A 24,814-nucleotide genomic window follows, 5' to 3' on the forward strand; every position below is an offset into this window, starting at 1 on the left:
TGACGAAGAGGATGAGGCCGACGGGAACGGTGGTTCTTCGTGGCGTTGCATATCCGTCGAGTGCAGGATGAAGAGAGAAGTTCGGGGAACAAGCGGATTACGAAGCTGATGATGCCTCGGCTGCATGATGCATGCATGCACTGCGCCTCAAGTGGCTGAGTGATTCCAGCCTTGCAATACAACGAACTTTCCAGCCCACCCCGCTCACAAACAAAATAGCACAATCGAAAACATGTCAGGTCTCGAAGTAGCAGGCCTAGGGGTTGGAATACTACTTCCACTAGTCGTTGAAGCTGTGAAAGGATATTCGACGACCCGCAAGCAACTAAAGACATATCGCGCATACTCAAACGAAGTCCGAAGGCTCTACGACCATTTCGGTATCCAGCGAGACAATTACCTCAACGAATGCCAACTACTCCTGCAGGATCTTGTAGGGGATGATGTGGAGGACATGCTGGAAGACTGCAGCCACGATCGATGGAAAGATAGAGATCTCGCCGAAAGAATTAAGAAGAGACTGGAGAATAACTATGACAACTGTGTCCGGATCATGATGGCTGTTAAAGAGGCTTTGGAAGAGGTGGCTGAAGAACTGAAACCTTTCGAAGTTTTGTTGTCTGAAAAGGAACAGGTATGTGCACATCCCTGATCCAAATAACCACTTTCTCCATCCAGGCTGACAGGATGTAGGGAGAGTCCTTTAAAAGCACCATCAAACGCCTCAGAAAGAGAATTTTGATCCCATTCCGAAAGCCCGAGCTTGAAAAGGAAATAAACACACTCAAAAGCTTGAACGAGGACTTCGCTGTCCTGCACTCTTACATCAGACGCTTCCGTCAGCAGAGGCGCGAGTTTCGAAGCAGTGCTTTGATCCAACAAGAAAAATTGCCCAAGCAATATGGCGCCGTCCAGAATGCAGCTCGAACACTGCATGAAGCGTTAATGACAAGTTGGCGTTGTGACAATCCAATGCATAGCAAGCATGGTGCGATTCTATGCCTCCAAGCTCAGCCATCGCATAACAATAGAGTGTCATTGGATATGGCTATTTCTTTCGAGCAGAGCGCAGTTGCATGCTCCAGGTAACCGCTATTGAGAATATGTCTTAACAAACGAAAGCTAAAATTCTGCAGTTCCAATGCGGTTGAGCCACTTCTGTGGTTACAGATACAATCAAGCATTATTAATGTGCCGACAGCAGCTCCTATTCAGGGTCGTAAACATCTCCAGAAGTTGACGGACGCTCTGCAGAATGAAAGTTCGACCCTGAATCTTTCTTCCAAGCGTTCAAAAACAGAGGCCACGAGTGACGTGGAAGAACCGAAGAAACGGAAAAAGGCCGTGAGGTTTGCTGATGGAGCATCTGATGGACCAGTGCAGCCTCTTGGTGCCCCTACAAATACTGACTCGATCCATGTCGACAGTTCAGCAAGACAGCTCAAAGACTTGCGTAAAGAACACGACATATGCCAACATTTGAAAAAGAGCATATGTGTTCCAAGAGATGGTTCAGAGCACTGCGTACATTGTCTCGGTTTCCTAGAAACGCCCTTGAAGGCACAGCACCTGTTCTATTGCCCAGGCCTGAAGACAGTAGCCGGACAGCCACTTGCCGAGCCACTGCCTCCCAACAGATCAGTAGCAGACCTGCTCACACAGACACCGCACGATCAGTTCGAGGCCGATAACAAGCTTAACCTCGCGCTCCGCCTCGCCAAAGCCACACTGCAGTACAGTTCGACGCCCTGGCTGGACGATGCATGGTACACGCAAAACATCTTTCTGCTCGGAAGCCAGCCCGATTTCTCCGACGCGGCCCTGCAGACGCTACACTTGAAGGCGGACTTCCCAGACCGAGACTGTAACGGCGCCTTCGGACCAAGGCCGATGGACTTTTCCCCCGATCTGTCGGTGCTGGAGCTGCAATACGGCATCCGCAACATGTCTCTGTTTAGTCTCGGCGTCGCCCTGATGGAAATTGGAAGAGAGGGCGCGGTGCACTTCCGCGATGGCGAAGATCAGGTTGTTACAGTGCGGAAGTTGGCACATACGACGAATGGGCTTGGTGCCAGGTACAAAGAGATTATCCGGAGATGTTTGGAGTGTGATTTTGGATTCGGAAATGATTTAAGCAAGCCGGATTTGCAGAACGCCGTGTACGGACAGGTGGTGTGCGAGCTGGAGGGGATGATGAAGAAACTTTGTATAGCTTGAGTAAGAGTATTCGTAATGGAACAGATTAACCGGGTATGACGCGACTCTTTTTCGGTCCAGCTTCTATCCAGGCATCTAATGAATAGTGCCTACTGCCAGTCTCTCGGCATGTGCACCTTTCCAGCAGACTAGAATGATGTTTAGGAACCACCAGGGTTTTGGAACCAACTTCGGATCGTATAAACTGCGGTCATTATGCGCCAACTGCCTAGAAAGCAAGACAAGTTGACAATTTCCCTGGACAAGAGAGAGTTCTGAGCCGTCATCGAATTGACAAAGCTGATTGAAAAAGAGGGCACCGCACCAAAAACCCCGACGGTCCACAACCCGAACGAAATTAGTCCCAGCGAACGAGTTGACACAAAAGGTATTGCTGGGAACGGAATCAGCGAAGAATGAAATTATGTCGACGCCCATCTGCAACTCTGATAAGTCGGATTGCGGGCCAAGGTTCGCGCTGTCCCCAGGAAACTTCTCGTATTCATTAAGAACCAAAGATCTCTCTGGCGTTTGGTAAGAGACATTGACTTCTTGTAGCAGATTGATTATGCATTTTCGACTGTCATAACATGTCTGGCCCAGCCACCCAGCCCAAGACCAGCTGGAGAAATTCTTATTTCTTTCAAGATTATGCTCAATGGATGAAGGTTTCCAAAGTAGTGCCGAGCCAAAACATCGTAGAGGTGTACCCTGTAGGAAGTTCCCCATTATGGGCCGCAATGTCGTAAGGATCCCCGAAAAAGCGTTCAACGTGTCGGTGTCACGAGAGGCTTGTAACTTCGTATAATGGGAGACCAAATGTTCGTAGATGAACAGTGCCCTCTCTGGTTTCATCTCCCGCAAAGCTAGTTGATTGGCCAGATGTGGGGATCGGAAAGACACAAAGTCAGGATCCTTTGTCTTTATGTTGCTGTTGATACCAATGGAAAATTCCGAGTCGCAAACAAAGATAGCGTCGTAGTAAGTGAAAAAAAGACACCTGGGAGACAGAAGGCGCTCCTGAAAAGTCCAAGCTCGGGTATTGTACTTTGGCACAATAACGGGCCACCTGTTAGAATATCTGTCCAGCATAAGGTCAAACGGCGTGGCCTTGTAAAGAGGCCCGAATATTGATCTTATCAAGAGAGGGCTACGAGAAGTATTCAGTCTTACGCCTGGCAGTGATGATGTGGCGTCCTCAGCCGACCATGCGACCAAGGTCAACAGGGCATGGCTATATATGAGGTCCATTTGTGCGATTTGGCCCTGCTTTTGCACTGGGTTGTCTTGCTCTATGCATAGCGAATCAACCCACAAGTATTGCCCCCCGAGCATTTGCACAAGTAATATGGCATCTTTGATTACTTGAGACAACTGCTGCCAATGACGACGAAGAGATCCTGGCTCCTGGAGGATGTGAATGTTGGCCATTTTTGTCTGAAACATCGAAGTGGTCCCCCAGACATAGCTCAAAGCAAAGTATCGCTGTTTGGATGAGACTCGGACCAGATTCTCCTGCTTCACATCGATAAACAACATGTCGACAGGTACGCGGCGCCCCTGATCCTGTTCGGCTGTGCCATGGTTGTGTTCCGCCTCGCATGTAACGAGAACGTCTCGTATCTTCTGGATTCGCAAGGACGCATCGTATTCCAATTCTTCGCTATCATATTCGGGACTTTGGTCAGCGCGCCCATTTCCAAGTGCTGCAATGCTCCCGTCACATCGTGTGATTGTACCGAGGAACAAAACGGGAGCCTTCGTCTTGGCTTTTAATAAGCTAACTTCTTTGTTCGCTTCATCCATCTGAAAAAGGACCTGGATAGTCGATTCGTTTCCAGAGTATCTATCCACATCTGGGCTCAGGAGATGGCGGATAAGGTCGCAAAATGAGCACTCGCCTCCAGTTTTAATGGATCTCACAGAGCCCATTACCAGCGAGTTCCAGGAAGGTGATCTCATTACCGAAAGTTTCCAGTGAGATAAAGTGTGTTTTCTCATGAGTAGCGTTTTAATGTGTGCTGCAAGCCCAACCTTCACACAAGATTGGCATAGTCCTCCACCAATATAATTGTTTTGCATGGTGCCAATCAGTAGTTGTTCTGGACTTTTAATCTAGCACAACTTTTTTTTTGTTGATAGAGACAGAAAAATCGTCGAGGCTGAAGATCCAAAGCTCCCCTTCGTGGGACGCAGCTCAGGCTGGGATATATAAGCTGATGCCTAGCCTGCAGCGATGCGGGCATCCCCAACTAGTCTGGATTAGCTGGATGACTTCATCAATCAATACAGCCTGCTGCAAGCTTCATTTGTCGACCCAATAGACCACATGGCATGTGCGCTTCATGGCTGTCAGCAGCTGGCATGATTAGTGCGTGCGTAAGTAGTACAGTAAACAATTGATGGAGAATCGCAAAACTTAATTAAACAATGTAAACCCCACACCAGTAAACTGGTGGGAACCCGCTCACCCAGGCTTCTGAGCAGCCTTGACTCTTTCGACGATGAGGCGACGAGACACGAGTTGGAGCGATGGAAAAGTCGAGCGAACAATCATGGAATAGCAAGCAATCAGCCGTCGCAGGGGCGCGGTACGAGGTAGTTCGACCTCACGCCTCAATGATGCATAAACCGACCCGTCGTACGCGCGCAACAAAGCCGAGTGCGCAGCTCACCAAGATTGTGGAGCAGGCGCGGAGACTCACTTCCCTCTTACAAGAGAAGCTGACATAGAGATGGAGCGAATCGAGGAACGTGTAGGTGTCGTGTTTGAAATGCGGGGACGAACAATTTAGCGCGCGGCGCCGACAGACCCCCGAGTCGGCCGTCTCGGAGCCTCGGACAACTCCGCCATCCGAAGACTTAACTCTATAACAACCACGACGTCCACCCATCACACCACGCCTGCAAACACCACCACAGCCACCCCAAACACAACACAAGCAAAATGCCCGGACTCTTCTGGACCATTGGCTCTCTCTACGGCGCTTCCAGCGTCATGCTCGGCGCCTTCGGCGCCCACGGCCTCAAGAAGCACGTCTCGGACCCCGCCAAGATCGCCAGCTGGGGCACCGCGGCGCATTACCAGGTGCGGGACACATTCTCAATTGAACACTCTCAAACAAACACTTTTCAATTGAACACCTCCAATCCCTAGCCCCAATCACCGACCACCAATTCCTTTTCCTATCCCCCCATAATTCACCCAAACAACTGACACTAACACCCCCCACCCGGCACAGCTCATCCACTCCTCCCTCGTCCTCCTCACCGCCGTCGCCGTGCCGCAGAACAAGCTCGCCATGGGCCTCTTCACAGCCGGCATGACGCTCTTCAGCGGAAGCATCTACCTGCTCGTGCTGGACCCGCAGCGCTTCCGGCCGCTGGGCCCGCTCACCCCGCTCGGCGGCCTCTGCTTGATTGGCGGCTGGGCGGCCCTCGCCTTCGGCAAGAGGCCCGTCTTCCCCAAGTTCCCCAAGGCGTGATCGAGCAAGCGCTGTTGGCTGCTATGTTGTTGTAGAAGTAGAAGCATCTTTTGCTTCCACCCGCTCTAGATGTTTGATTATCCAGAGAAAAGTCATTTTGTAGATGCTCTGATGAACAAAAGTCTACGAGGCATGTAATCACAAAATACATGTATATACTCAAACACTGCACGACGCACCACGTCATTGAAATATCATCGATATTTGATATACAATTACCCCCAGCCAAGCCAGCGCAGCGCATTCTACGGTACAAGCGTGTGTGTATGTGTGTACATGCATCCAAACGCCTCAAACTTTTCTATCTCTGTTGACTCCTACGCTACGCGGCTCTCAGCGGCTGAGGCTTCCTTACATAACGCCCTTCCCGCCCGTCGCCGAGTGGGTCGAAGCTGCGCCAAGAAGCAGATAAAAAAAGTCCAAAAGTTCCAAAAAAGAGCTTGTCCGGAGACAAAAGAAGACCGCGAGATTTAAAGATGCCAAAGCAGACAAAACCATGACGCGATAAACAGGTCCTACCCTACTCTTTTATTACCCCCAGTCGTTCTGTAGAGAGATTTCTTCATAAGCATCGTGATAAAGGGGAGCTGCCGCCGCTTCCGTAGCGACGTGCAAGTCTTGCCCCGTAGTTTATAGTAGTCGTAACCTCGTTTCAGTGTGTCGGTTCTTGTCTGCGAAATCGCATCCGACGTGTTTGGTGGTCGTTATCAGTTGAAGTCATGTCAGGCGTGGCGAGAAAGGAGGAAAAAGAGATACAACTCCCCAGGGTTCCGGCGCCCTTTACCCTTTAAGTTTTCCCGAGGAAAAAAGACCCAGAGAGGAAAAGACAAGGGGACTCGTGACGGGTGGAGAGGAAAGGAGAAAAAAGGTGGGGAAAGACAGAGAAAATGCCCGCCAGTCCGGGTAGAAGGAGAAACAGGTTACCCGGATCTGGAATCAGCGCTATGCCCATAGACTGGCTGTGAATGAGGTCGTCATCGTGGAATGGTGCGATGCAGCACGATGGGGCGGTCCAGTGAGGGTGTTCGGGCGACACCAAGGGTCCTGGACGGTAAACATCACCTGCTCAACCAACACTTCCTCTCCTCCCCTCAACGACCGCGGCCATCTCGACCGAGATGTCTCTGACCAACCATTTCCAGTTGTCGCCCAGACCGTCTCTTCCTTCACCAACCCAGCCGGCAACTCTCATTTTCCACACGTTTTCCTCTTCGCGTTGTCTTCGGATGAATTCGGGCCCGAGATCAAATTCCTCGCCCACGAATCCGACCTCATCAAAACTAGGTGTGGATGCGACAGCACCTGTCGTACTGGTAACGCCGAAATATCCGCCAGCGCCGACGCCGACCTTGTCATCATCCTCCTTGAGATCTTCGATATCGGCGAATGGGTCGGACTCATCGCCAATGGATGCCGTGGGAGAGAGTGGGCCGGTGTTGTGTGGGTCGAGCTTCAGCCAGCACATTCGGCGCGGATCAAAGACCATGCCGCGTTCGACTTGGACGCCTCTGGCAGTGGAAATGTTCGAGATGAGGGCTGGAGCGCGTGGCGGGGACGTGGAAGCAGGAGCAGTCCCAGTCGGAGTCGGGAGAGACGGGATCGATAGCATAGAGTTACTGTGATTGTGGCTCGGGAGCTGAGGCTGCGACTGGGAATGCGAATGGCCCATGTTTTGCATGCGAGCAGCGTAGGTTGCCTGGGTGGCTTCTTGAACGGCCGAGGAGAACTGCGCGAGTGCAGACTCGTTGCCCTCCCAGCACTGGAGTGCCGGATTGTATGTCATGCCGTTCTCATCTAAAGCAGTGTTAGCAGCTGAGACGCCAGAGCAGAGCGGCATCGGAATCTAGACGTACTTCTGACGCTCGGTGCGTTCATCTGCTTGATCAGATACGGCTTCTGTCCCGAGTTCCTCTTCTTTTGCGCTTGTGGACTTTGCGCTGCCACCCGCGCTTTCCAATTGGTGACTGGCACCAACGGGCCATCTCCGCGTGATCTCATTCCTGCCAAGCGTTGTTCTCTTGCCATACGGCTAGCCGCAGTATCCCGTGCAAAACTAGGGGTGATGTCTCGCTTCGAAGGACTGCGAAGCGTCGTCGAGGATGCAGGTACAGGTGCAGGTGCAGGTGTGTGGGTTTGCGGTCGATCGGCTGTGGGGATTTTGGACTGACTCGCCTGGCGCAGGAGTTTCGAAGAGGGTCGGTTTGATGGTTGTTTGATATATTTGCTTTCCTTTTGGACTGATGTCGGCAAGTCGTCGAAAAGCTCGAGTTCGGTACCGTCGCCAAAGTTGCGTTTGCGAGCAGGTTTAGTGAACAAACGCTTGGTAGCCGCCTCACGAGCTAACGACGCAGGGGCAATGTCCTTTCGATTGCTAGAGCGACTGGGCGTATCCGGGTTGCGACCGGTACGCGAGTATGCACGAGGAGCAGGGGATTGTGCGCGATTCGGATCGGAGCCGCGGCGAAGTTGGCTCTCTGATGTCCTTGCGATGATGTTGTGGGATTGGGTCGACGAGGCGCCCGCAGGCAGGAACGGCACGAAGGGTTTCGAGGACCTGTAGTCGCTACGGAGGACGGGTGCGGATCGCTTCGCCCTAAGCAACTGCGAGTTTGTTGTGGTTGGTGCCGCGCGTCCGTGGCGAGGCGGTGGAGGAGTGCCTGTTTCGTAGACGGGAGCAAGCTTGGAGCGGGAGGAGTGCGAGACCAATGGCCTCGGTATCCGCGAGGCGGCGGGGGCGGGGGTGGTAGGTTTGTCGGTGAAGGTCAAAGTCGTCGCTGCCCGGACGGCAGTGGTGGGTGGCCTGCTTCTCTGGACTTTGAGGTGACGATTGAGCGAATGTCTGTTAGTATCAAGTATGTCTCCTGAACCGAAGTCAATGTCGGCGAAGAAATCATCGTCTTCGGCGGTGGGCTTCAGATTCGCTGGCGGTGGTTGGTGTTGATCGGGGCGTACAACTTGTTCTTGAGGTGGTTGTCCGGGTTGTGGGTCCGGGGTCGGCGCCGGCGCTACTTCCACTTGCGGCTCAGACTGATCAGACTTTGGGCCGGGCTGCTGTTGCAGCTGGTGTTGGGGGTAGTCTTCAGCGATGGATTCGGCAGGCGGCGCTGGAGTATCGTTTGGGATCTCGGTAGGATCCTCTTGCCATTGGTCGTCTTTGGTTGGGGGTGCAGGTTCCTCCTCTGTGGGCGGACGCTCGGACTCTGGCGGCTTTTCGTCCTCAGCTTCCCTGCGCTTGCGCAGAATAGCGTTAAAGTCGAGGGATTCCTTGGGCAGGACTAGCCCTCCAAAGTCGTCGTCTTCGCTTTCGAGAGTCATGCAGCTGCCCAAGCTAGGACTCATGGTGGCGGAAACCGAGGAGCCTCGATGGCGCGTGTCCCGTCGCGTGCCGCCGAAACGGATACCTAGGCTGCCTTCGGCCCAGTCAAAGTCGTCGTCGTCGACATCCTGCACCGGGGTCATAGGAGGCTGAAGATTCTTTAATTTCAAGCCGCCCGAGCTAGGCCCGGGAAACTCGAGGTCGTCGCCCCAGTCGTCGTCGGCAGCGACCTTCTGCCGGGATGGCTTCTTTCCCAGGCGCTTGATGGTACCACCGAGAAGAGCCGAAGATGGGACGTCGCCTGGGATGGGGATGCCGGCCTGTTTGGCGGAAGAGATGGCATGTTTGGTCGAGGATTCGTCGTTGGGCGCGATAAGGACGTGCCAGTCGTCGTCGCCGGTCAGCGACTCGGAACGGGCAGAGTTGGCGCGCGAAGAAAAGGAAAAGGCCGTGTGGCCGGTGGCGGATGACGCGACCGAGTGGGCGAACAGGTCACCGTGGAAGTCGGCGTCGTCGTCCCAGTTCTCGACGGCTGGGGCTTGGGCATGCATAGCTTGGGCAGCGCGCTGGGCGAAGCTGCCTCTGGCGTGGGAGGCCATGCGTGCGACGGCCGGGAGAGGGAAGAGATGGAGCGAGCGTGGTGGCCGTCGACGAGCTACTTAGTTAGGTGTGGGAGAGGAGGTTGGTTGGGCGTCACTTGCAGCCAGCCCGCTTCGCGCATCAATGAGAGAGAGACAGAGCTTGGCGGACCCTGGTTTGCGGGCAACACGACGGCGACGCGCCCGCCCTTGATTGCATGCGCGCCTGTGCCTGTCTGTGCAGTGTGTGCCTGGGCGAACGAGGCAGTGTGAAAGCGCGAGGGTGGGCCCGCGCTCAGCCTCTCTACCCGTACCAAAATAACTAAATAACTAAACAACCACCAGGATCGGCGTTCACTCGCAGCTTGCCTGCAGTTTCATAAATCTGGACCCTTCGCGACTCAGCATCCTTTCGCACATCCCGCCGCTCCAAATATCAATGACCGAGCAGCGAATCCTCCGCATTCCGCGCGCTGACGTCGGCGCCGGGCCAGTCCTGCTGTCTGTGACCAGCAATGGGCCCCAACCGCTCGACCTCAAGCTGATCGGCACCGACGGCGTTGAACCCTTCGTCGGCTCCAGTCAGTAGCTCCCCCGGCTTGACGTCTGCGCCTGTTTCACACTGACAACCGCAAACCGCAGTCGAACATCGCCGCTGCGCCCGGCTGAAGGCTTCACACGGCACCCAGCCCGAGTGGGAGGCCGCTCTGTCGCGCGTGCTGCTGCAACACAAGTCCCATGACGCCAATGCTAATTTCCTGGGTCTCGAAGCCGTGGCCGCCGAGGGCCGCGACGGCAGCGATCGCCAATTAACAATCACACTGCGCAACAGCATTGGCGGTATCACGGCAAGTAGCCCTGCTTGACGTCACGCCGCACAACAGCTGATTCTCAGAGAAGCAACGCCTGGGCGTAATTACGCTTAAGCATGTCCCCGACGAGGAAATTGACATCTTTCACTGGACTTCCGTCGCCGTCCGCGCCGCTACGTCAGTCCAAGCCGACTTCGACAGTCTGCAGCTCAAGTATGACGCGCAGCAAGCAACCATAGATCGCCTCAATGCCCAGCTTCAAGACCTCGTCCAGGCCAAACAGGACCACGAAACGTCCCTGCTCGCCAAGTTCCAGGAGCTCCTGAACAGCAAAAAACTTAAAATACGAGACCAGCAAAGGCTGTTGTCCGGGGCTAAGGTGGACCCTGATGCGGGTGAGGCTCTCTCAAATCATGTACCCCTGACGACGCTAAGCGTGAATGAAGCTGCCGCCGTCGATAGCGCCAGAGGCTCGAAGAAAGTCTGTCAACCTCGTAAAGCAGGGACTTCCCGGACGTCGAAACGCAAGGCGGACAGCGCTACGCCACCCGTATCAGACTCGGGTGAGAGCGTCGACAATGAAATGCAGATCGACGACGGAACCGAGGGGCGAGAGGAATACCGTACAACACCTGATCATTCTGATCTAGATGAGACAGAAGACGACGATGATGACGATGAAGGCCTCGACGCTGTCCCCACTTCCCGTCCAACCAAAGCCGGTGTTGGGTCAAAGGGCAAGGCTGTCGAGAGTGTGACGACGCAGAAGAAGACGTCTCCCAGTCAACAGAGCCTGGACGACCTTCCCCCTCGGCGGGAGCTGCCCTTCGTCCGGGAGGCAAACGCACCCGCGACCACTAAAAAGCCAGAGCCCGCACCGAAGGCGCAGGTCGACGACGATGACGACGAAACGACCGACGACGAGCTGTAGGCATACCTACAATGCGGCATCCTGCCTGCAGCCACGTCACTGAATGCTCTGCAGCTGGTATTGGAACAGCCATCTGTTTGATGGTTGTTCGCCAGGAGGGGTGTTTGTGTTCCGCGGTGTGTCAGATTCCCGTTGGAGAGAGGCCAAAAGGAACGTGGAAGTACTAGCTGGACGTGCACAGAACAGAGGAAGAAGCAGGAAGAAGAAGAAACATGCACCAAATATAGTTGCATGCAGACAAACAGATGACATGTTACTTTCTTTGTCCAGTGTGAATCAGTCCAAGCGTGCCGAATCTTATCTCACTCATATGCAAGGGCCCCGCGAGTCTCGATGGATACGGCCACGCGCGCACAGCACATGGGACGACAGCAATGCAAACGCAGTGGTTTTGTTTGCCATGGTCGTCGTCGTCGAGCGGGAGATGGGCTTTCCCCGCGCGACGTGTGTAGTAGCGGCCGGCGCTAGCTGTCGAGGGTGCAGCGAACAGCGCGACTGCCCTGATCTGCGCGACGGCCAAGCACGCGAACCCTATCCATCGTCACCGCTGCATGCATTCGCTCCAAACCCGCGCCTGACAGTCAATCCCTCTTCCGCTCTCTCTCCGCCCGCCGCCTCCGCCGTCCATCGCGAACCCCCCCGCGCCCGGCCGAACCATGGTCAGCTCCACCGAGTCAGCGGAGGAGCCGTCGCACTAAAGTCATCAGAGGTATCCCACGCGTAGCGCGCCGCCGCCCGCCGTCAGCTAACGGCTGCCATGCAGACGTTCCCTAGCCTATCTCTGGTGTCGACTCGGCCCCGCCGGCGCCTTGACTGCTACGCCGTCGCGAACAAAGCGACCCTCTCTACCCCGCGATCCCCTCCCTGTACCATGTCCATCTCCGACAATTCGGCGCCACCAGCAACCGCGCCCGCCAAGACGACGACTGCCTGGATACCTACGTCGGCTGAGGATGTGGAGGATTTGCGCGCGCTCGACAACGCCTGGGAGCGCGTTCGCAAGAACGTACCGGATGCGCCGTACATTCTCGCTGTCCCATGCGCCGAGCCCCGATACCACCATTGGTCGCGCGAATCGGCAGAAAGCTGGTGTCGTGGAACCACCTTTGACCCAAACGAGGAGCGCCTCCAGTACATGAGCTTTGTCTACCGCGACCACGCCGACAGTTGCTTTGTTTGCCGAACGGAGGTGGATGAGGAGAGAGATAGGAGAGCCGCTATGAAGGCCAAAGGAATTCCAAGTGGAGTGAGCACGCCGGTGCGCAATGATGTGCCGAAAAAGAAGATTAGTCTCGCTGCGTACAGGGACAAACAGGCGGGACTGGGAACTCCCTCGAAGCAGGCACCGGCACGGGAGGCAGGGAAGAAGGAGGATACCCCTGCCAAAGAGACACATAAATTACCAGCCAAGCCACCTGTACTGGGGAAGTCCCCGGAGCCGCAGTCGCATAAGCGGTAGGTATCATGGTAGCGTTTCATTGAAGGCTGCTAATGCTGTGCATAGCGCTCACGAGGAAGCCGAAGAGAAGCACTCGGCGCCCAAAGCGCGCGACCGTCCCGATCAACATACTAAAAAGCCGCGAATGTCGGATTCGTCGACGGAGAGGCCAATGGTCAATACCTCAACCTCGACTCCTCATGGATTGCCGCCATTGGTCTCACCAATATCTTCACCTACGGGTCTCACTTTACCTCCACTTCTTTCACCCACTCTTCCGGATGTCGTTGAAGTTGAATTGAAAAAGCGCGAAGAAGAACAGAAACACAACAGAGCCGGCTCCAATGCCTCTTCATCCTCTGATCAGAAAGCTTCAGCCACCACACCACCACACACAAAAACACACCAGGCTGAAACAGCTACAAAAGGCATGCCCCAAGTTGCGGGAAAGAGACCCGCGCCCCAGAAACCACCGGAACACGAGACCAAATCGGGCAAACGTCCGCCAGATACGGCATCCAAATCTGTTAAGACGGCAGCGGAAAGCCCTGTTGCCAAGACCAAAGCAGCATCAGACAAACACAGGAAACTCATTATCAAGCTCAGATATGGTAGGAAGCGGAGACAAGAGGTTGAGCGGCTTTTGCGGTTACCTCCTAGTCGAAAAGTTCTTTCAAAAGAGCACGATGTTACGACGGAGAGCTCAAAAGACACTGAGCGACCGAAGAAGGCCGAGAATCCATCAAAGGCAAAAGACACTGCAGGAAAAGAAGCTCCTCGTAAACTGGCGCCGCCAGCCATCATTGACGGAAAAGATAAATCAAAGCACGTGGCTGAAAAGCGCCCGCGAGCCGCTGAAGATCAACATAATGAAACACCGCCCACCAAACGCCCTAGAGCTCCATCCACTGTCGACGCCGAGAAGAAACCCCGAACACCTACTCAACGAGAACTTCAGTCGCCAGCTTTATCCACCAAATCAAGCTCTCAAAAACAACAATATCTCACCCCAAGCAGGAACTTAAAATCATCAAGCATGATCCGGTCCGTTTCGAATGAGAGCAATGGCATTACAGTCACTCCAGGCCAGTCAGCAGGCACGCCTGTAGTCTCTGGTTCTTTTGACACTTCTAGCATCGCAGCCTCCACGCCATCAAATGGCAAGGGTAGCAGCATTGCCATCTGGCAAGAGGCATCCCGCAAGTGGAATCCTCTGGGCCGAAAGTTGAAGCATGGGTTGCAAGCCCTGATGGGAAGCAAACCTTCACTAAAAGAACGCAAGCGAGCGGCAGCTATGGGCATGGACTGTCTCCTGTAAGTAAACTCCCATCTTTTCGAAGAAATTCGGTATACTGACTGCTCAAAGTACATACATTGCCGCATATACGTGCCAAGATTACATGTATCACTTGCGAGGTATGCCGGGCGACATCGATGGCAATTGGCGCACAATCCTGCCTCTGCACCGGTACATGAGCCGCATCTGCGCCGAGTTCCCGCATCTGGACGCCCTGCGGCTGCAGCTTGGCGCGGTGATCTGCACGCGCATCACGGCCATCATTGCGCACCACGGGCCCGTCAGTAACGCGCCCGAAAAAGAGCGTGAAAAGGACAAGGAATCCAGCGGCAGCGACACCAAGCAGAGTAACACACTGCACAGCCTTGAAACGTCAAGTCGGACCATGGGCGAGTGCCAGACCGACATGGTGCGCTTCGTCGCGGACGCGCGCCTTAAGCTGCCCGTCGAGGACCTGATCGCGGGATACCCGGCGACGTGGTCGGGCCGCGCCAAGGGCGACGAGCTGCGCGACGTGATGGCGGCGGGGCCGTGGGAAGCGTTGGCGCCCGGAACGCTCGATGGCGCGTATATCTTGCCGGTGGCTGTTGACATGACGCCCGTGCAAGCGCTGCGCATGGGCGCTGCGTTCGTACGTGAGTGGATCACTAAGGAGGGTGTCGAGTATGAGCTGCAGCTGAAGCTGTAGCCTGCGGCTGTGTTTGGGCTGTGCCCAAATCCTAAAGATGGGCGGGCCTGTCATGCATGAGCTTGAAGCCACTGAGGTCGCAGATGAAAGAGGGAGAGGGAGAAAGAGCAGGCTAGATAAGATCTTCGAGCAAGCCTATGGGCCCTAATTGGAGAGCAAGAGTCTCCTCACGCACCAAGGGTCAAGCAGGCTGAAAAAAATCAGGCAGTGGCTCTGCAGCCGCCGGTTGCTACCGCGCCTCACTCTCGAGTTTCAAAAGCGCAACAACTAGCCACCATCCATGGCCACGGCCCCCGCTCGCCTTCGCTGGCGACGAAGTACCTCATCCTTGCAGCGAGCTAGTTAGCTATCAGCGTGGCGTGCATGACACGACACGACATACCCACGAGGGGAAAGACACCTGGCGCCATCCGTCCATCTATTCACAGAGTCATCGATACACGACGCAGCCGCCACCGCGCCTCGCCCGCTGCACACCTCCATGCGCTCCTCACCAGCTCATCATCCACAACCGCTCGCGTGCGCCGTGCCCCAGCTCCGCGCGCCTCACAAGCCCACGTGCCGCATGCTCGCAAGCGTCGCTGCACTGCTCCCCCGCTCTCTCTGTGCATGGATTTCTCGCTCTCGCACCGATCGTATAGATACTGATACCCCCGTTTCTTCGCTCCTTTGCTGCGTGCTTGCTGGCGCTTTCTGTGGGGGGTTTACTCGATGGGTGAGGGGGGTTGGTGGTAGATGGAGATGGGGTTGCTGGAGTGGGCGCTAATGGCTGGGGTTTTGGGAGGATATAGTGCATTGCTGGAATGAACAGGTGGGGGTAAATAGGAGGTTACGTATGTGGGTGATAGGAGATACGTAGGTAGGGTGGGTAGGTGGGCGACTGCTTGCCTCCCTGCCTGCCTAGGTACTACGTAGTTACGCAGGTAGACAGACGGCTAAGACGCTGAGAGCTGTGAGCGTGAGTGAAAGAGTGGATGAGTTACCTAGTGAACGAACGAACGAGTGACGTTAGCACCGCGGCCTCTCTGCCCATGATGCGGTGAGCGCCGTAGCTGTCCCGATTAGGAAATGACGACATCCGAGACACCGGGCAGCGCTGCGAAACCGGTACAACAGATATCGAATAATAGCGCGCACCTGCCCAAAAACGTATCAGCGTAGGTAGTAGTCAGTGTGTACGTGGTACTGGTAAGTAGGTGGGCCCGCCACAGCCGCCCGTGGCCCGGCCCGACCGTTGGTAGGGCAGAGGAGCTTACCTAGCTTGGTAGGTAGGTCGTCAGCTTCCGCGCGTCAGGGCCGCGTTGCGCCGCTGTTGCGCCATAGGTACCGCTTCACATGACTTGACATGGCACGTACCTACCTACCGCAGCGCTGTGCGGCTGTGTCGCTTGTTGTCGCCCGTTGAATTGACTTGACTAGCCTGCTCAGAAATACTGATGTACGCGCGTGCACGCGCGTATGCATGCGCGGGTGTGGCGGCTGCGGCTTTTGCGGGGTGGGGAAGGAGAGGGTTGAGAGGGAGAGAGTTGAGAGGAGACTGGGGTTGTTGCATGCATGCGTACTTACTTAGTTACAGTACCTACTGACTGGCTGGCTGGCTGGCTGGCTGGTAGTCTGCTCCTATCTCTTCGCCCGGCCGTCTACTACCTACTTACACCCCACCCGCCTCGCTGATGAACAGCACAAACCTCGAAACCATCGCTTAGACCAATAAATACAAACACGGTATAGCAATAGCAATATCAATATCAACATACACAGCGCAAACCCTAAAACGCACACACCATTCCAACGCCTAACCTATCTACCCACCCATCCCATCCCACCCATCCACTCATCCCTTATTCGTTTATATTTATTATACCCGCACACCCGCACACCCGCACACATATACGCATGTAAGTAGGAAATACGCTGGCATATAGTAAAACGCAAAGAAACGCAAAAAAACGCAAAAAAACGCCATTTTCTTCTCCTCTTGCTTTCTTTCTCTCTCTTTCTCATATTGTCTTCTCGCGCTCGCTCGCCCACTCGCTCGCTCTCTATGAAACTCAACCTTGTCTTTCTTTCTTCTTCGTTTTGCTCGCTTTGCTTCGTCCTGCCGAAATCTGATAAAGGATCTAAATACATACATACATACGCCATCTTCCCAAACCTACGCCGCACCCAACACTACCCCCACCACAAGCGCAACACCCAGCACCAGCGCCCTGCGCGCCGCCACCGCCCCAGCAGCATTAACATAGTAAAACGCGCCCAAATAGCTGCACGTGATATTGCTGCTGCCAATGCCATCGCGATTGCCATAACTATGCTCCAAGCCGCGGCCCCGACTCGGGCACGCAAAGCCAAACTGGGCGGGACAGCTCTGCACGAGCGAGTAACACAAGTCCTCGCACGGCAGGACCTCCTTGTACGGGCCGGGCTGGACCTTGTCGTCGATGAGCGAATTGCGACTGCTGTTGGCGTACAGGCGGTCCGTCAGCGTGGCGTTGGTGTCTGGGTCGCGGTCGCGGCTCCAGTCGGCGTCGTCGAGCGTGTGCCCGTCGAGGAAGGGCGCGCCGACGTTGCGCGGCTGCAGCCACGTGTGCGGCGAGCTGAAGTCGTCGCAGCGTGGGATCGTTACTGCGCAGAGCCAGTTTTTGTAGTCGCGGGCGCAGTCGTCGCACGTGCGTGCCAGTGAGTATTGCGCTGTTGTCGTTGTGTTGCATGGGATTTGCTGCAGCGAGTAGTTGAAGTTTTGGTACAGCTCCGCGGCGTTGTCGTCGTAGAGCGTGCGGAGCGAGTTCATGTTGTAGCGGCTTGGGTTGCTGGGCACCGCGTAGGCGACTTCAGAACAGAAGTCAAGGTCGAAGATGACCTGGCAGTTGTGGTCTGTTGGTTACTGTCAGAGACGCCTGCTACTTGTATCACGCTGTGGCGCTGGGGAGGTTGAACTTACCGCGCTTGGTGCGGAATGTCACCGGGGACCATACTTGGCCGCCGCCGCCGACTACACCAGGCCCGGTCGCGGTCGAGTTTCCGTACATGACTGGATAGCCGAAGTATTCGGTACTGCCGTTCAAGCCCATGAGGTAGAACTGCTCTTTGGGCTTGTTGCCCGAGCCCCTGGTTGTCATGCCGTTGGACAACGACGTCGGTTGGTCTGCCCACGCCCGCTGCAACCCGCAGAAAGACCGCTCAAGGCCCTTGATGACCGTGCTGTTCGTGTTGTAGGCATACACCTGGAAGGGCGTTCCCGTCTTCATCCACTCCTGATACACCGGATCATCGGCATTGGCTTGAGTGAGATTATCCGTCGTGAACAAGGCAGAGGTCGTGTCGCTGTCTACCAGGTACACAAACGCGTTCGTTGGGTCCCGCTCATTGAACCGGTGGAACGACTGGTCAATCGAAGCGGCCAGCTCGTAAGTCCAATGCCCCGAATAATTTTGCGGCAGCTCCGGCGTCGACAGACCGACGTAGACGTCCGAGTTGGCCCGCGTCGTATAGCTCGCAAAGCCTCCGGTCAAAGTCGCCGTCGCCTGTTCTCCTGCGTTCGAATCGGGGCCTGGGTTCTTGTTCTTGGAGGACGTGGAAATGTACATCGTAAGCTGCGGCAGGTCGGCCGCGGCAGTATTATTAGAGGTGGGCTGTCTGCAGACATTTACGGTGATGTAGACCAGCCTCGACCCAAGGGACTCTTGTTCGCCATCGTCATCACCGTCCCCCGTTTGGTCGTTACCGTTACCCTTTTTCCCTTCTTCATCGCCCTCCCCATCTTTGTCATCATCCTCTTTGCTACTACCTTTCTGGTCCTCGTCGCCATCATCCTTGTCCTTTCGCGCATCCAATGCGCGCTTCTTCAGCTCAGTCTTATAGCCCTCGTCCTGGTCTGCAAGGCTCCGCTTATCCACGATCGAGGGCAAGCCCGGCGTCGCCGCCGAATAGTTGCCCCAGAGCGATGAATTTTTGAAGTGGAAGAACAGCGACGAGTTCGCGCTGATAGTATCATACGCCGGCCGGTTATTGCCCAACTCGACCAAGGCATCCGTCGTCGCCCTGCCGATAAGGTCCCTGCCCAGGCCCCAGAACTCGGGCTCGTAGCTAACGTAGCCCTCGTCGCCGCGCCTGGCTAGATCTCCCTCCTCTTCACCTTCCTCCCCCCCAAACAGCTCCGTGTGCGGCAGCGCGCCCTGGCCTAACCGGTGGTGGTTGTGGTCGGCAGAGCTGGGCGAGTCGATCTCGGCGGCATAGGCGTACGGCGACGAGGTGGACGAGAGGTATGGCGCGACGAAGAGGGCCGAGGCGACCAGCGTCGTGGTCGCGGTCAGGCGCGATGTAGATGGCATAAGCTGCATTATGCCACACTAGGATGACGTGTGTACAAAGGGTGGAAGCGGCGACGCCGCGCGCCCCGCGGAGAGTCGAGCAGAGGAGCCAACAGCAGACAGAGCGAGGCAACCAGGCACACGCTTTCTCGTGGGATTGGCGGCGGCAAAAGGCTGTGGAATGGGGCGTGAAGGGGGATGTCGGAGAGGGCGACAGTTTGACAGGCGAGCCAGGGTCCTTTGGTGCCAAGCCAGCCCTGCAGCAACGAAGGAAGCACGAGGACGAGTTTGTTGGCGTGAAACGCAAAACGCCGGCTCCTTGACGGTATATATAGCACCACTAGTACCCGACCCTTCTCTTTCTCATCCCAAGCCCAAAAATCCCCCAATCTGTACAGCGTTCCGGCGTCGCGCGTCAAGAAATCCGTCTAAACCCCCTCACATCATCGGCTCTACATCCGAGCCGGCCCGTATCCATGCCGACTATCCACACCGCCGTACATCATCAGCCCCTCTAAATACGAATCGTGCAAGATGCCGCCCCCTATATCGATACTCTACAACTTGGCCTTTGCTGGCGCAGCGAGCGCCTCCTCGTAGCACTGGTCGAGCAAGTCGCGGTACTTCTTAGCCGCCTGCGGACGCTTGAGCTTGAGACTACACACCATTACTGTCAGCACCCGTCTGCGGCAAAAAAGAAACCATAAAAAAACCTCCGGGGAAACTTACGTTGGCGTCAATAGCTCGTTCTCAATCGTGAACGGGTCAATGAGCAACCTCAAGCTCCTAATCTTCTCGTAGGAGTTGAACTTGTTCTTCTTGCCGACCTTGTCCAGCTCCTTCAACGCTGCCTGCCGCACCTTCGAGTTCTCCGCGGCCTGCTTGAGCGCAGCCACATCCGTCGCGCTGACCTGTTTGCCGAGGATCTTGCTAGCGAAGGGCGCAAACTGGTCGGGCATGATACCAAACAAACCGACCAGGAAGGCCTGGTGGCTGTCGCCGTGCACATACGCCGTTCCCAACCATCCGCAGCTTGCCAGGTAAACGTTCTCGATACGCTCGGGAGAGATGTACTCGCCCTGAGCAAGCTTGAGGACGTTCTTTCTCCGGTCAATAATCTTCAGACGGCCCAACTCATCGATCTCGCCAATGTCGCCGGTATGGAACCAGCCCTCCTCATCCACCGACTTCGCCGTCTCCTCCGGGTTACGGAAGTATTCGCGGAAGCGGGTAGGCCCACGAAGCAAGACCTCACCGCGCGCACGGGGCTGATCAGAAGTCATGTACTCCATATCGGGGACATCAATCAGGCAGAACTCGCCAGAAGGCGCGCTGGCACCGCAGTTTCCGGCCGTCATATCGCCCTTGATTTGAACTGACGAGACAGCATAAGTCTCGGTAAGGCCATAGCCCTGGACAAAGTTGTTGGCGAAAACGGCACGCAAAAATTGATGCAGGGAGGGGTCAATGGGTGCAGATCCGGAAACCATGGTCTTGGTGCGCTCGAGACCAAGCGCGGCCGATGCCTTCCTTGACCAGATGCGGTCGTACAGGAAGTGCTTGTTGGTAGCAGCGCCGGGAGTGGGATCCTGGATCTTGGCCATCTTAGTGTTGATGACGCGCCGCGACAGGGCGCCTTTGACTCCCGACTGCTCGAGTGTCGCCGCCTTGATCGCACCACCAAACCGGTTGTACAGGCGGGGAACACCGCTAAAAGCGGTGGGTTTCAACAGCTTCATATCATCCACAAGTTCCGCGATGTTGCCGTGGAAGTAACCAATAGCGGCGCCGCCCCAGAGAGCCGTGTGCTCACCGACACGCTGGTAGATGTGCGCGAGAGGCAAGAAAGAGCAGATGACATCACCATTCGACTGCTCTGTGATGATCAAGCTGGAGCTAGTCGCGGCGACAGCGTTCGCGTGAGTCAGGACAACACCCTTGGGGTTGCCGGTCGTGCCAGAGGTATAGTTGATGGTAATGATATCATCTGGTGTCGGCGGGTTGTACGGACGCGGGTTCTGCTCTCCGAGCGCCTCAACGTCCTTGACATAGACAACCTTGACACCCATATCGCTAGCGATGGCATTCAGGAGCGCCCTCTTCGAGTAACCCGGCAGCTCTCCCGCGTCCAAAGGATCCAAAGAGACGATGATCTTCAAAGACGGAAGGCGGGGCTTGAGCTTTAAGAGAGTCGAGACATGATTCAGGGAAGTGACGACACACTTCAGCTCAGAGTGGTTAATGATGTACTCGGTGGTGTCGGGTCCAAGAGTGTCGTAGATTGAGACGGTAAACAGGCTCTGGGACATGGCCGCCAGATCTAAACCGCGTCAACGCTTGTCCGTACGACTCGGTGTATCCTTTCACATACCAGTTATCTGCCACTCAGGCCTGTTCTGGCACCAAAGACCAATGCCGTACTTCTCTCCCTCCGGCACACCAGCCTCTTTGTGCAGCTGCACCAAACCCGCACCCAGGTTGGCCCTCCTCCTATGAACCGTCTGGTAGTCCTCCCACAAGTATGGGCCCCACGACTTTGTTACCGGGTCGTACGGACGGGAGCCGAGGCAACGGCTGCCGGGATTGTTGTTAGCGGAGGCCTCGAAGACCTCGTGCATGGTCCGAAGATTCGGGTCCAACGTCTGCAGCGGGCCATCCGCAAAGCGCCAATGCCTGTATATGGGTGTCCTGCCGGCTTTCTCGGTTCCTGGAACAGGCACGCTGTGCGGCTTCCCCGGCGCTGGCGGAGGTTGCAGCTCGACGGCACGCTGGACAGCGAGAAGAGGAGCCATTGTTGCGGCGACGTGGCGGGAAGAGATGGGGATTAAGGTCTACAAGTCAACTGAATGCTTGCAGAACTGCGCGCACGACGTCAGCAGAGCAGTGTCGGCGATTCCGAAGCTAGGACTCACGGTGAAAGCGCCACGATGCGGGATGCTGAGTGGGAGGGAATGCACAACAATAAAGACGAGGAAAGTCTACGTCTATCTCTAAATGCACGGGAAAAAGACGATAAGATGTCGAGAGAGAAGGAAAGGGGAATCACAGGGACAGAAGTGGTGTCGGCGGCGATGATCTTGGGACGCTCCCGTACGAAAGCTGCGTGGTTGCCGGCCGCCGAGGCCGCAAGCCTCGGCATCTCTGCCCTGGCGCCCCGCTAGCGCGCGGCTTTGGTTGCCTTCCCGAGCACGCTGTGCTCCATCTCACGATACTTCTGCGCGATGCTGTGTCGGCGTGCGCGCGACACGGCCTAGCGCCTTTGCTGCGGGCCCCATGTGATGTGCCGTCGTGATGATGTTGACCCCCGTGCCCCCATGGACCTCCCACTCATCCTTCCATACCCCAGCTTTCGTCGCAAGCCACACGGCACAAAATCCTTCGCTGTTCATCATCCCCAGCTTTCACATGTTTCGGCAAAGAAAAAAGCAACCACCTGTCCATGTGAGCGCTGGCAAAAGGAACATGTATGAGATTCGTGTGCTACCGAGGCCCATCTGATCGCCGAGTCCGCCGTTTCTTTTTTTCTTGTCGTCATCATGCTTACGCTTATGCTTAATCCAAACTGCATCGCCCCTGCAGCCCCCAAAACCCAGGTATCATAAACAAACAGGTATCGCTCTATGTATCTCGCAAATCTAGGTGGAACCACTGATGGCCGCGTCGCTCTTGGTATCCCCGGTCTTCTCGGCGTTCTCGGTGTGGCCCGCTGCGCTGGGCTTGGTCGACGCAGCCGCAAAGGCCTGCTCGAAATCGGCAATAATATCGTCAATGTGCTCGGTGCCGACCGAGATGCGGATCAGGTCCTGGGAAAATAGAGTTAGCGACAAGTGCTCGAGCATCTGCTTTATACAATATGCTTGTCTTACCTCGGTGACACCGCTGCTGATCTTCTCCTCGTCGGACAACTGCTCGTGGGTGGTGGACCAGGGATGGATCGCCAGCGTCTTCGAATCGCCGACGTTAGCCAGGTTGGAGATCAACTTGAAGTTGTCCACGACCTGGCTACCGGCCTCAGCATCGCCCTTGACACCGACAGACAAGACACCGCCAAAGCCCCGAGGCAGGTACTTCTTCGCCAGCTGGTGGCTCTGGTGGTGTTCCAGACCCGGGTAAGACACCCAAGAGACGTTCTCGTTCGCCTCCAACCACTTCGCCAGCTTCAACGCGTTCTCCGCGTGCCTCTCGCAACGCAAACTTAGGGTCTCAACACCAAGCAGTAGCTGCTGGGCGGCGAAGGGGTTCATGGCGGCGCCAAGATCGCGCAGAATCTCAACGCGCGCGCGGATCGCGAAAGTCAAAGGCCCAAAGGTCTCCCAGAATTTCAGGCCATGATAACCGTCGGAGGGCTCGACCATCTGCGGGAAGCGCTTCCCGTGCTTGCCCCAGTCAAATCTACCAGCGTCAACGACAATACCACCCACAGTCGTGCCGTGACCACCAATCCACTTGGTTGCAGAGTGAACGACAATGTCTACACCGTGGTCGATGGGACGGCAGAAGAAGCCGCCAGCGCCGAAGGTGTTGTCGACCTAGATGGCGAATGGACGTTAGCAAAGACATGCCTTCCTGACAATGCGTCTCCACTTACAATGACCGGGACACCAGCTTCATGTGCGACCTTCGAGATAGCCTCAAAGTCTGGCACGTTGTACTTCGGGTTTCCAATGCTCTCCAGATAGACGGCCTTGGTCTTGTCATCGATAACCGCCTTAATATCCTCCGGGTTGTCTCCGTTGACGAATTTCGTGTTGATACCCAACCGCGGGAATGCGACCTTGAACTGGTTGTAGGTGCCGCCGTACAAGTTGGAGGTGGACACGATGTTGTCGCCTGCAGCACAGAGAGCCGCGATGGCCATGAACTGCGCGGCCTGACCGGAAGCCGTAGCGACAGCGGCGACACCACCCTCCAACGCGGCAATGCGCTTCTCAAACACGTCGACCGTGGGCTAGCGGGAAAGGCAAGTAAGCTCCTGACCAGCGCTGGTGCTTCGTGGGATTAAGTTTGCCACTTACGTTCATGATACGGGAGTAGATGTTGCCAAACTCCTTGAGACCGAAAAGCCTCGCGCCATGGGCGGAGTCTTTAAAGACGTATGACTATGCTGTTCAGCTTCACAATTCCAACCGACAGCTGCTCTCTTAACGCACAGTAGTCGCATAGATGGGAACGGCGCGGGAGTTGGTCTCAGAATCCGGGTTGTGACTGCGCAAGTTCGTCAGCCAGGACGTCCTCAATTGCGTCGCGAAGCTTACCCAGCATGAAGCTGCAACGTCTCGAACCTCTGCGGAAGCTGTTCGCCGCTCATTGTGCCTGTGATGGGGGAATTGAGCAAAAGACGAGTATCGGGGAGCTCTGACGATTGAGTTATGCGGCTGTGGTTGTGAAGTAATTGAACGGCCGAGGCAAGTGTAAAGAAAAAGAAAGATAAACAGCGAGGTCGGGAGTCACAACGGATTGATCAGCGGAGTCTCTCTCCATCGCGTCAAGCACGCCATTTTTTTGCGACCGCCACATGGAGAGAGCTGATCCCCGCTTGCGCAGTTTAACGGCAGCGCGTCCGAAATCGGAGCCAATTGCGGCTAATCTCTTTGAAATGCGTTGTCTTTGTGCGTCTTCCGAGGAGATTCTGTTCTTAGCTTTGGGACAATCTGTCTGGCTCGTATGATCAATGATGCTGATGACTGCTGCGGGAAAGTTGCGTGCAGGGTTCAGCGGGCGCGTTGCGGGGTACATATCCTTATCGGCGACCTCGGCATATCT

The 24,814-nt window shown here is 55.7% G+C and overlaps 9 protein-coding genes across 9 annotated transcripts; 4 read left to right on the plus strand and 5 right to left on the minus strand.

Annotated features, from left to right (window-relative positions):
* The first annotated feature begins 225 nt into the window (after window positions 1-225).
* On the plus strand, window positions 226-2,250 carry K452DRAFT_242384 (uncharacterized protein). The gene is made up of 3 exons (XM_033537864.1): window positions 226-634; window positions 694-1,085; window positions 1,137-2,250. Exons 1-3 carry the CDS (start codon window positions 233-235, stop codon window positions 2,215-2,217), a joined length of 1,875 nt encoding a protein of 624 aa, XP_033401676.1. The 5' UTR covers window positions 226-232; the 3' UTR covers window positions 2,218-2,250.
* K452DRAFT_104075 (uncharacterized protein) lies at window positions 2,120-4,541 on the minus strand. The gene has a single exon (XM_033534944.1). It carries the CDS (start codon window positions 4,276-4,278, stop codon window positions 2,293-2,295), a length of 1,986 nt encoding a protein of 661 aa, XP_033401677.1. The 5' UTR covers window positions 4,279-4,541; the 3' UTR covers window positions 2,120-2,292.
* A 506-nt stretch (window positions 4,542-5,047) lies between these two features.
* Window positions 5,048-5,798, plus strand: K452DRAFT_263398 (uncharacterized protein). The gene is made up of 2 exons (XM_033538645.1): window positions 5,048-5,284; window positions 5,439-5,798. The coding sequence occupies exons 1-2, from the start codon at window positions 5,144-5,146 to the stop codon at window positions 5,679-5,681; spliced, it is 384 nt and encodes a 127-aa protein (XP_033401678.1). The 5' UTR covers window positions 5,048-5,143; the 3' UTR covers window positions 5,682-5,798.
* Window positions 5,799-6,747: 949 nt separating this feature from the next.
* Window positions 6,748-9,596, minus strand: K452DRAFT_324048 (uncharacterized protein; the record flags this gene model as incomplete). Its single annotated transcript, XM_033544679.1, has 2 exons — window positions 6,748-7,475; window positions 7,535-9,596. 2 exons carry the CDS (start codon window positions 9,594-9,596, stop codon window positions 6,748-6,750), a joined length of 2,790 nt encoding a protein of 929 aa, XP_033401679.1.
* A 416-nt stretch (window positions 9,597-10,012) lies between these two features.
* On the plus strand, window positions 10,013-11,569 carry K452DRAFT_283261 (uncharacterized protein; the record flags this gene model as incomplete). The annotated part of the gene is made up of 4 exons (XM_033539747.1): window positions 10,013-10,156; window positions 10,218-10,423; window positions 10,476-10,782; window positions 10,834-11,569. Coding segments are annotated over 4 exons (1,142 nt in total), but the record flags the coding sequence as incomplete, so codon positions are not given.
* Window positions 11,570-12,189: 620 nt separating this feature from the next.
* On the plus strand, window positions 12,190-14,741 carry K452DRAFT_294588 (uncharacterized protein; the record flags this gene model as incomplete). Its single annotated transcript, XM_033541714.1, has 3 exons — window positions 12,190-12,773; window positions 12,823-14,070; window positions 14,123-14,741. The coding sequence occupies 3 exons, from the start codon at window positions 12,190-12,192 to the stop codon at window positions 14,739-14,741; spliced, it is 2,451 nt and encodes an 816-aa protein (XP_033401681.1).
* Window positions 14,742-16,501: 1,760 nt separating this feature from the next.
* K452DRAFT_263407 (uncharacterized protein) lies at window positions 16,502-19,239 on the minus strand. The gene is made up of 2 exons (XM_033538646.1): window positions 17,683-19,239; window positions 16,502-17,615 (listed from the first exon to the last, which is right to left on the minus strand). Exons 1-2 carry the CDS (start codon window positions 19,079-19,081, stop codon window positions 16,897-16,899), a joined length of 2,118 nt encoding a protein of 705 aa, XP_033401682.1. The 5' UTR covers window positions 19,082-19,239; the 3' UTR covers window positions 16,502-16,896.
* Window positions 19,240-19,484: 245 nt separating this feature from the next.
* On the minus strand, window positions 19,485-22,083 carry K452DRAFT_283264 (uncharacterized protein). Its single transcript, XM_033539748.1, has 4 exons — window positions 21,964-22,083; window positions 21,423-21,909; window positions 19,781-21,371; window positions 19,485-19,708 (listed from the first exon to the last, which is right to left on the minus strand). The coding sequence occupies exons 2-4, from the start codon at window positions 21,841-21,843 to the stop codon at window positions 19,609-19,611; spliced, it is 2,112 nt and encodes a 703-aa protein (XP_033401683.1). The 5' UTR covers window positions 21,844-21,909; window positions 21,964-22,083; the 3' UTR covers window positions 19,485-19,608.
* Window positions 22,084-22,487: 404 nt separating this feature from the next.
* K452DRAFT_283266 (uncharacterized protein) lies at window positions 22,488-24,447 on the minus strand. Its single transcript, XM_033539749.1, has 6 exons — window positions 24,307-24,447; window positions 24,202-24,256; window positions 24,067-24,150; window positions 23,640-23,999; window positions 22,918-23,580; window positions 22,488-22,854 (listed from the first exon to the last, which is right to left on the minus strand). The coding sequence occupies exons 1-6, from the start codon at window positions 24,357-24,359 to the stop codon at window positions 22,687-22,689; spliced, it is 1,383 nt and encodes a 460-aa protein (XP_033401684.1). The 5' UTR covers window positions 24,360-24,447; the 3' UTR covers window positions 22,488-22,686.
* Window positions 24,448-24,814: the final 367 nt, after the last annotated feature.

Source organism: Aplosporella prunicola (genome assembly GCF_010093885.1).
Source record: "Aplosporella prunicola CBS 121167 unplaced genomic scaffold K452scaffold_3, whole genome shotgun sequence".
NCBI classification, from domain to species: Eukaryota; Fungi; Ascomycota; class Dothideomycetes; order Botryosphaeriales; family Aplosporellaceae; genus Aplosporella; species Aplosporella prunicola.

What these genes read in the sequence shown, in the direction of transcription:
- K452DRAFT_283266 (XM_033539749.1), bottom strand. Translation starts at nt 24,359, where the DNA reads ATGAGCGGCGAACAGCTTCCGCAGAGGTTCGAGACGTTGCAGCTTCAT. An exon ending in ACGTTGCAGCTTCATGCTGG is followed by an intron (nt 24,257 to 24,306) that starts GTAAGCTTCGCG and finishes GAACTTGCGCAG; the next exon opens with TCACAACCCGGATTCTGAGA. An exon ending in TCTACTCCCGTATCATGAAC is followed by an intron (nt 24,000 to 24,066) that starts GTAAGTGGCAAA and finishes CTTTCCCGCTAG; the next exon opens with CCCACGGTCGACGTGTTTGA.
- K452DRAFT_104075 (XM_033534944.1), bottom strand. Translation starts at nt 4,278, where the DNA reads ATGCAAAACAATTATATTGGTGGAGGACTATGCCAATCTTGTGTGAAG.
- K452DRAFT_263407 (XM_033538646.1), bottom strand. Translation starts at nt 19,081, where the DNA reads ATGCAGCTTATGCCATCTACATCGCGCCTGACCGCGACCACGACGCTG. An exon ending in GACATTCCGCACCAAGCGCG is followed by an intron (nt 17,616 to 17,682) that starts GTAAGTTCAACC and finishes AGTAACCAACAG; the next exon opens with ACCACAACTGCCAGGTCATC.
- K452DRAFT_242384 (XM_033537864.1), top strand. Translation starts at nt 233, where the DNA reads ATGTCAGGTCTCGAAGTAGCAGGCCTAGGGGTTGGAATACTACTTCCA. An exon ending in TGTTGTCTGAAAAGGAACAG is followed by an intron (nt 635 to 693) that starts GTATGTGCACAT and finishes GACAGGATGTAG; the next exon opens with GGAGAGTCCTTTAAAAGCAC. An exon ending in AGCGCAGTTGCATGCTCCAG is followed by an intron (nt 1,086 to 1,136) that starts GTAACCGCTATT and finishes AAAATTCTGCAG; the next exon opens with TTCCAATGCGGTTGAGCCAC.
- K452DRAFT_283264 (XM_033539748.1), bottom strand. Translation starts at nt 21,843, where the DNA reads ATGGCTCCTCTTCTCGCTGTCCAGCGTGCCGTCGAGCTGCAACCTCCG. An exon ending in GCCTGAGTGGCAGATAACTG is followed by an intron (nt 21,372 to 21,422) that starts GTATGTGAAAGG and finishes GACGCGGTTTAG; the next exon opens with ATCTGGCGGCCATGTCCCAG. An exon ending in AACGAGCTATTGACGCCAAC is followed by an intron (nt 19,709 to 19,780) that starts GTAAGTTTCCCC and finishes AATGGTGTGTAG; the next exon opens with TCTCAAGCTCAAGCGTCCGC.
- K452DRAFT_263398 (XM_033538645.1), top strand. Translation starts at nt 5,144, where the DNA reads ATGCCCGGACTCTTCTGGACCATTGGCTCTCTCTACGGCGCTTCCAGC. An exon ending in GCACCGCGGCGCATTACCAG is followed by an intron (nt 5,285 to 5,438) that starts GTGCGGGACACA and finishes CACCCGGCACAG; the next exon opens with CTCATCCACTCCTCCCTCGT.